Source organism: Hirundo rustica, chromosome 3, assembly GCF_015227805.2.
Source record: "Hirundo rustica isolate bHirRus1 chromosome 3, bHirRus1.pri.v3, whole genome shotgun sequence".
Taxonomy (NCBI): domain Eukaryota; kingdom Metazoa; phylum Chordata; class Aves; order Passeriformes; family Hirundinidae; genus Hirundo; species Hirundo rustica.
In genome coordinates this window covers 59,980,855-59,990,267 of record NC_053452.1, presented here as the reverse complement: position 1 = coordinate 59,990,267, position 9,413 = coordinate 59,980,855, and the positions used below count along the sequence as shown (strand labels likewise).

Below are 9,413 nucleotides of genomic sequence, written 5' to 3'. Positions count from 1 at the left end.
AACATCTGGAGCCTGACATCTAAAGAAAGACCAGACAAGCACAGAGCCGAGTGCAAGCCATGCTCTGGTTCATGAGTACACAGAGGATAAAGGGTGAAATCCTGATTCTGTTGTTTTCAGGGGAAAAGATCAACTTCAAGCCAAAATTACACTCCCATTCAATTTGCTTGGGAATAGCAGGAGACTATACCTCTACTAATGACCCCTTCAAAAAAGGATGAAAGTTTCTCATTATATGAGCCTGGGAATACATTCAGTTTAGGGTTATTAAGAGAAAGACTAAGAAAGACTAGCTGCATAAATACAAGATTAGGTGAAATATTGAGTTCATGGGTTGTATGTAAATAATTTCTGAAATTAAAAAGTATTCTACAGGACTGACTCATAAAATTCATATTGCACTCATACTGAAACACGAATGTTCAATAATCCACTGCTTCTTCTTCATTTCTAGAGCTACTCTCACTAGTAGAATCTATTACTGTGACTGATCTTCAGATAAAATTTTTATTGTACAGAAACCTGGATTAAATATTTTGCCTTTTAAGATATATTTAAGTGTTTTCCGAAACCATGGATAGAAATATCCATATATTAATGGATTGCAGAGAGAATTCAGATATCCAAGCCAGTTTAGTGAATCAAACAGAGGTAAAGGAATGGAAAAATTTAAAAATGGATCAATTAAGATTGCAAAAAAACAAGGAAACCAACATATTAAGAAACCCAGCATGACAATACTCAAAGTCTTAGTAGCTTTCCTGTCTTTTTTCTTAGAAAGCTGATGTTTCTTACTATTTTTCGAGAGCCTGTGTGCCTGGCTCAACTCCGATGTGTGCCTTTGGGAGACTGTAAAAATTTTAACATAAATCCCTATCATAATGCAAGCAGGAGCAAATAAACCAAATGTAAATAAAAAAGCTCCCCACAGTTTGTTGAACACAATCGGGCACAAGCCTGAGAATTTAATCAGCATTTCATAGCCCTCAATTCCAGAAGCATAAGCTTCTGAGAAAACCACACCAAAAGCAAAAGCAGCAGGCACTGACCAGCACACAGCCACGATTTGTTTTATGGCCGTGACAGTCATGGTGCTGGAGTAATGCAGAGGGTGGCAGATTGCGTAAAACCGATCCAGGGCAATGGAACAGAGATGGAAAATGGATGCTAAACTGAGCATCAAGTCAAAACTGTAATGAACCTTGCAGAATATAATCCCAAAAACCCAGCAGTTCTCTACAGACCTCACCATGCTGTAGGGCATAATGGCAAAGCCCAACAGAAAATCTGTTATGGCCATGGATAAGATGAGGAAATTGGTGGGAGAATGCAGCTGCTTGAAATATGAGATGGAAATGATTATGGCCAGATTCCCGAAGATGGTGAGAATGAAGACTGCTGTTATGAATAAATACATTACCCCTCGTGTTCCTGCTGACCTAAAGTTCTCAGGACAGGATCTGTTTCCAAACTCAGAGTAAATAGAGAAATCCTTTGAGATGTTTGGAGAAAGCATAATCGATCCTTTATTAGACTTTTCTTTTGGAAGTGCAGTTCCATCAGCAGATTTAATTTTCACAAGTTTCCAAAATATTCCAAATCCTAACATGAGAATAAAAGGTAAAGTTAGTCAAGAGCATGAACTCCATAACTAAATAAAATGCAGTAATTCTGAGGCAAATTTTCTCTTGGTTTAAATAGGGACCAGCTACAACCAATTATTCTTCTGAAATGGTACGTGAAATTTAGTAACTGTAAGGTATTTTAAAATTAATTGCAATTAATATTTAAAACAAAACAGTTGAAAGAGTTAAGCTGAAAACTTAATTACTTCTTAAATTAACTAATTTATATAATAATATACATTTTATTTTGTATCCGGAGCATTTTGTAAAATGAGATTCTTGTATTTTGTATACGTCATAGTAATAGCAAATTTAAAGTGATAGAAGAAAAACATGCATAGACAATGAAACTCCTCAAATCACTTCATTCCATAGATATTATATAGGATTTATATCCCTTACAATACTGATATTTTTTCTGTGGGAGAAATGTTATGTGAGCTGGTATACCTCAGCTTTCTTGAAGGTTTCAGTTAATAAGCTACTCACCCAGATGCTCATCCTAAGAGTCAAAAATCAGTTGCCAAACACTCACTTATCAAATTATTTATGCTGCTAAACTCACCTGCTGTGTATCACAAAGTACCAGCAGTGAACACATCTGATGCAAATCGGTCATAAAATTGGTATGATAAGCAATATCCTTTTCTTTCCTTACTTATACACCTGTTTTCTGTAATTATAATTCCACTGACTAAAAGGGTGTGGAGACAGCTTGAGATTTATCTCCTGTAATAGACTGTGGTCCAGCTGCAGTAGTTTTAAATGAATACACTAGTGAATCGTTTCAAGGTGCAAAAAGTTACTTTCATTTTTTTCTGGGGAGAACCGGACCCATTTCTTCCACCTCTTTTCCTGATGGCTTGTTTTGGACAAACAGCAAATTTAGAAACAGAAGCAGAAGGAGATGCACTTCTTCACAGCAGTTTAGCCCATTTAAAATGAACATGGGAAGCAGCTCAGACCACTGATCTTTGTTTCCAGTAGGTATCACCCTGGAATGAAGAAAATACAGAAACTGTGCATCAAAAGATTAAAAACAGATATGGGCAGCCAGTTTTATAGGCTAATCCTCCTTGTATCTCTTAATAATACCAAAAACAAATTTTTTTTTTTCTTTTATGACATTATACTTTATTCCCAGTAGATTTTGAGCTAAACGTGTGTACGCAATTTAGGGTTTTATACCAGCAGGGGATAAAGAAAGCCAAGTGTCTGTATTCCCAACACCATTATTTTTGTTTGCTGTATTAATTCCTTTACCCTCATATATATGGGAGCTCTCTTGGTGGCTTAAGGTAGACACAAATCATGTTGTGCCTCATTATTTCCACGCTGGGCTTAAATACTGATGGAAGAGTGTTATTTTATTATTTATTACTAAATGCTTTTATTTTCTGGGACTAGTTTCACTAAAGCAACAACAGCAAAAGACAAGCTCAGATTTTCTCAAAGAATTGTTTTCTCCTGTTGGCAGCTGAGGAAGTCCAAAGGACATGGAATGCACGCTCTTTTCAGTGATCCCCCTCTAACTGACAGATAGCTTTTAGTCTGTATGCTACGAGCAGCCAGTGTTTAAGGAAATTGACTTTTCCTGTACCTATGGGAAATAAGAAGTCAGGATATCTAGGAGTAGGCTGTGGAGTTCCCACTGTCTAAGTTACTTGTGAATCCACCTTCTTAAGAAATTAATTTGTTTTATAAAGGCTGTTGTGTAATTAATTGCATAATTAATAGAAATATTTTCAATTACCCATGCAGCTAGTTGTATTTAAAGTGGCAGCATGAAGATGAATAGCTCTTAATAAAAACCCTACAAAGTAGGAAATTAAATATATGTGGTTATGCATGTAACATTGTGCAAGACTCGGTAAATAGTATAGGAACTGAATTTCATAGAATCATGGAATAGTTGAGGTTGCAATGTTACATTCTGCCCCATCATCCAGATCATCAGTGAAGGTGTTGAACAGGATTGGCCCTAGCATTAACCCGAAGGGTATATCACTAGTTACTAGCCCTCAGATAAACTTCATGCCAATGATCAGCACCCTCTGGGCCTGGCCAATTTCCAATCCACTTCACTGTCTTCTCATCCAGCCCATATTCATGACCTTCTTTGTGAAAATCTTATGAGAGACAGGGTTGAAAGCCCTCCTGAAGACTAGGTAGACAATAACAACTGTTCCTCCTTTGTCTATCAAGCCAGTCATTTCATCATAGAAATGAATAAACTTTAGTCTAAGTCTAATGAAAACAAATTTGTCAAAAAGTGCTTACAGGTAGGCATAGTCGTTTTCAGAATTAAGTCTTTAAGTGCAGTGTGTGGAAGTAGCATGCTAGATAATGAAGATGACCAGAAAATCTGCAGAGGTACAAGAATTTAGTAGAACAGTGTGTCTTATGTTTGACTGCATCCAGTATCTCCTACCTTGTTGGATGCATACAAATGCATTGTAGAGGACAGAGTGCTCAGTGTGCACTGCCTTTATGAGTTGATTTTAAAAAAGCCATACACTTTGCAATATTTACACATTTTGACAGCTCAGTTTTTCTGTTTGAACATTTCAATAATGTATTTTTTTATCAAGGACTTTAAAATACTCCATTTTGGAGTGACTCTCCTTTGTGACGTTTTCAGAAGGGTCCTGCTTGGACAGTGGTGCTCCTCCTCTTTTCCAATCCTCCTGCCTCTGGTATCGGAGAGTCCATGAAAATTGGACACAGGTGGTACCACCATGCATGAGGTGCTACACCAAAACACGAGGCACTAAGGCAGGATACAGGCAGCAGTTCAGGACTCTGAAAGTTGCTGTCAGTTTTGTACAAAGTATGGGAAGAAGATGACGGTGCAAATGGTCCTCACTGGTGAAAAAAGGAACAGACAAGTTTACTGGTGAAGCAGAGCCTTTCATCATGCTAGAGTAATTGCTTTGGACAAGTTTTCAGGGAAGATAAAACATCTGAAATCACTCACAGGAGAATAATTTGTGTTGCAAAAGGTAGCCATCTGGGAAGTGTTTAACAAGGTCACAAATTAAATGTGTTGATAAAGAATTTGACAATGCCTTTTGCACTTAGTTTGGATTATGATACTTTGAGATTGCAGTAGAGTACATTCTGCTCCACCAGACCTAACTCATAATCTGATTGGACAAGAGCATGAAGCACTTTTCTTCTGCTTTCCTAATTTATCCATGTCTCATGTCTTGGGTTCAAAGAGAGTCCCTATGGCCTCATTAACACATCTCATTTTCACATCACCCTCACACTGGGAAATAGCTTTATGCTGTCTGTGATTAGAGCTAATGAGAGAAAGTAACCTGGGACTTCATTACAGTCACTGTGCTAGAGAAGACCCTCTGTAAATAGAAGGCAAGGAGGCTCTTAGGGAAAGTGCCACCTTTAGGTAATAGGACATCAGAGGAAAAAGTTATTTCTGAAACTTTCTGAGTTGGGCCATGCGCAAAGCTGGCTTATATTTTAGTTTATTAAGAACAAGGAGTAAGTGAAGGTCACCAGCAATCTGTATGTGGAAACTCCTTCTTCTGCAGAGAATAAATACTGGTGACACTTTGGCTAGACTGGCTTGCCCAGAGAGTTTTTCATCTGTACACTAAAAATTTCTTTTACTCTTTTCACTTACACTAAATAGATTATGGTGGTCTTATACAGCCACAATGTTTGGATCCCCTCTCTACTGGTTTTGGCTGGGGAAAGGCTAATTTTCTTTATAGTAGTTTATGTGGTGTTGTGTTTTGGATTTTTGATTAAAACAGTGATGATAACACACACACAAAGCCCCCGTTTAAGCTAAGATTGAGCAGTGCTTACACAGTATTAAGGCCTTCCCTTTGAGTAGCCTGGGAGGGCACAACATTTTGTGAGGGGATGTCTGACCCCAACTGACCAGAGAGATACTCCACACCCTATGATGTGCTGAGCAATAAAAACCTTGGGGGAAGAAGGAGGAACTGGGGTGTTGGAAGTTACATGGTTAGCTTTTTTTTCCCAAGTAACCATTGCACATGGTGGAACCCTGCTTTCCTGGAAATTGCTGAAGATCTGCTTTGCAGATGGGAAGAAGTGATGAATTCCTTAATTTGCTTTACTTGCATGTATGGCTCTTATTCTATCTATTAGACTGTCTTTATCCATAATTTTTCTTACTTCAGGACTGTGGCTCTGGTTTCTATATTCTGGTTTATAAGAATTAGCTTTGCAGCAGAGTCCAGGCACTGTCTGCAGGGACATGCTCTATTTGAACTACAGTCTGTCCTGCAAGCAAGTTGGGATCCTACTCATTCACAAACTCCTCCTGCAACCAGAAAACAATGCCTGAGAGATGCCACAACAAGTTATGAAAAGAAAATTACCAACGGTAAACTCTGATAGAGCTGGAATTGTCTGGAAACACAGTAATATTTCCATATCTTCAGGGATATAGGGCTAAAAGGAACAAAGAGAAAGAAACAACTTCATAGAGTTCCTGAAGGGACTACATTAATATGCGCTGATATTACTAAATACACTATAAAATGCCTTACATAGGTACCATTTGTCATAGAGGATCTATCTTTCCTTCAATCTAAAATATGACCAGATGAAAGAAGGTATCTAGCAGCATTTCTGAAAATGTTATTTCAAGTGGGATCAAAGTATCCAAGTGATCATGCATTTTATTTCTTAGAAAGTAACACTGAGGATGAGAATATTAACTACAGTAGGGCCAGATTCACTGGAGATGAAGGAAGAAAAGAATTACCCATTATTAATCAGAAAGAGATTTTTAAAAATCTTATCCTGCTTTATTTTTGTGAGTTTAAGTATTAAAGTAGTTATATTGTCATTAGCAAGGATCCACAGTAGAAGTGCTGATGTGGTGTATGTTTCATAATTCCTTTTAATGTCATTTTTAGGAGGGCAAACTTTACAAGATGGCAATGAAACAGTAAAATACACAATTTCTTATCCTGATTCTTTGCCCTGCTGAAATGTATCACCATTCAAATTTTAAGCTTTTCAGGAGAGAATACTTCAGTGCTCCACAAACTACAGAAAACAAAGGCAAGATACAGATATGATGCACTTTTACAAGGAACATGAATGGAGGACATACTGCTGAGTGTAGCTCTTACTTTAGCACAGAGTCATCAATTTTTCTCCATGGTCTCATCTCAGATACCGATCATTTCCTGCCCACTCCCAGTACTGTTCCTTCATAATCCAGCTGAGTTCAACCACAGGATTTCTTCACAATTCTTAATATGTTTTTCTCGAAAGCTCTTACAGCATTTACATGAGACAAAATAACAATAAGTCCAAGCTAAAAAAGAAGTTCTATAAAATGCAAAGTAGCAAAGAATGTTTTACATCTAAACATTTATTAGATAGAGATAATTTTCTGGCATTCTCTGGTGCAATGCAGGTTTTTTTGCAAATTCTTTTGACTTCATACTTCATATTTTTTCTTGTCTTTGATCTTGGTAAACGTGCTTTTGATCTCATTATGCAGCAAAGCCTTTAAGTGACAGGCTCATAAGAGACAAGTACTAGTTGAAATCGAAACAGAAAGAACAGAACCACCTTTCTCTGCCTCACCTTCCCATTCAGGGAGTGTGCTGGTATGGCAGGTTATTGGCCTGCAGGTTACTGAGCTCTGCACACAACCTTGAGAGCTTTAGGTTATTAGCCAAAGATGCCAAAGAATCCAAAGGAAAAGGTTTTTCTGCTCTTTCTAGAGGAGAACACAAATGAACACAAATATTGTAATATAAACCCACCTCGTTCAAGAAATTAACCTGTTGCGGCAGAATATTTTTTAATTACAAAGATCAGGGATATAAACAGCTACATGTTTTTGAAATGGAAGTCTTGCTCTTCTGTGCACTGCATATAAATAGATATAATCAAAACACCGCATACAAAACCCAGTCTGGAATGAAAGAATATGTAAAGTTAAAGCACAATGGTTGCCTATCTGCTTGAATTGCATTTGGTAAATAGGCAAATAAATAGGTGTTTCCTTTCTTCACAACTCTTACATGTGGGAAGATGCCTCCAGGCAAAAGTTCAAAGCTGTGAATTCAACCATTTAAAGCATGTTAGTCTGAAAACAAATGAGTCCTGGAAGAGTCCTGTTGAAAAACTTTTCCAAACAGAATAATCTTCAGTGCCCTTCGAAACCACGTGTAAAAAAATGCATAAACAATTGGGTTAAGTGTAGAATTTAAATAGCCAAACCAAACCAAAGCATCAATGAGAACAGGAGGTATCATGTAATTCATAAATGGATTGGTAGCTGTAAAGAAGAAGAACGGAGTCCAGCAGATGAGAAACACTCCCATTATTATGCCTAAAGTCTTAGCAGCTTTCCTTTCTCTGCAGAATGAAATGTGGTGCTTCGTTTCAAATTGCATCTTTTTTTTGCTAATTGCGTCGATGGATCTTGCCTGCTTCTTGGCTACAGAGTATATTTTCCTATAGATGCACAGCATAACAAACCCAGGGATGTAAAAAGATACTACGGAGGCCACAACACCTGAAGTTTCACTAAAAATGAGAAAGCATCCTCCTGCACAGCGGACATGATTATAAATCTTTTCTGCCCCTCTCAAGTTTAGGTTTAGAAAGATCATCCCAAAAGCGAAAGCAGCAGGGACCATCCAGCTTATAAACACCATGACCACGATGACAAAAGTATTTATCTTTGATTTATATCTTAAAGGGTCACACACAGCATAGTAACGGTCGATGGATATGAAGGAAAGATGGAAGATAGAAGCTGTGCTCAGCATAATGTCCATGCTCGAGTGGATCTTGCAGAAGAACTCCCCAAAATACCAGCAGTGCTCAACAGAGCGCACCATACTGCAAGGCATGACCAAAAATCCCAGCAGGAAGTCTACAGTAGCCATTGAAAGTATCAGGAAATTTGTAGGCGTATGGAGCTGCTTGAAATGTGATATTGAGACGATAACTGTCAGATTTCCAACCACTGTGGCCAGAATAACAAAAACCATGAAGATGTACATGGAAATACGGATACTGTTTGACCAACTGCTCCTTATGCAAGAGCCGTTTACGGATTCACAGCACAATTGCATCCTTACTGGGGTCTCAAATCCACGTAAGTATGTACTGTATGTACTGTACTATGCACATGTACTGTTTTTCCTAATTCTGAAGTACATTTACGACTGATTGTTGATTTCCTAGATGGGAAGAGCTGCAGAGAGAAAAACAAAAGGGCATTTTAAAAACCTTCATTCGGTTGGGTGTATAGGAAATTCACATTTAATTATTTATGAAGAATGAAAGTATTTTGTAATTACATTTAGCAGAATGACACTTTTATCATCTGACTTCCCTGGAAATGGGAATCTCTATGGTGAGATAAGCTGCTGCCCTGGTTTAGGGACATAATCAAGTGCGTACTGTCCTGCACAATGAGTTGCCCTCGCACCAGGACAGCAGTGACTCCAAGAGGCCTTGTGCAGTAGGCAGATGAGAAGCCCTTTTCAATATTTCCTGTTTCTGTTTTCAGTCCTAGTCTTCTTCATCAATATTGGCTGGAGCCCTGTGTCTCCACTTGGCTCTTGAAAATCAGTAATTTTAAATTCTGAAGCTCCCTCAATTTCTTTTTGGATACTTAAGTCAAAAACCTGCAAGTCCAAAACAGAAGGTTAAAGCTGAGGAATCCATGCATGACCTCTCCTCCAGCCCTGTCCTGATAGTGATGACTGGACAGATCAAGTCTTACTGGGAAATCCTTTCAGGCTCTAGCTG

The 9,413-nt window shown here is 38.0% G+C and overlaps 2 protein-coding genes across 2 annotated transcripts; both read right to left on the bottom strand.

The window, feature by feature from the left end:
- Window positions 1-478: 478 nt before the first annotated feature.
- On the bottom strand, window positions 479-1,417 carry TAAR2 (trace amine associated receptor 2). Its single transcript, XM_040058136.1, has one exon. It carries the CDS (start codon window positions 1,415-1,417, stop codon window positions 479-481), a length of 939 nt encoding a protein of 312 aa, XP_039914070.1.
- A 6,042-nt stretch (window positions 1,418-7,459) lies between these two features.
- TAAR1 (trace amine associated receptor 1) lies at window positions 7,460-8,757 on the bottom strand. The gene has a single exon (XM_040059450.1). It carries the CDS (start codon window positions 8,729-8,731, stop codon window positions 7,730-7,732), a length of 1,002 nt encoding a protein of 333 aa, XP_039915384.1. The 5' UTR covers window positions 8,732-8,757; the 3' UTR covers window positions 7,460-7,729.
- Window positions 8,758-9,413: the final 656 nt, after the last annotated feature.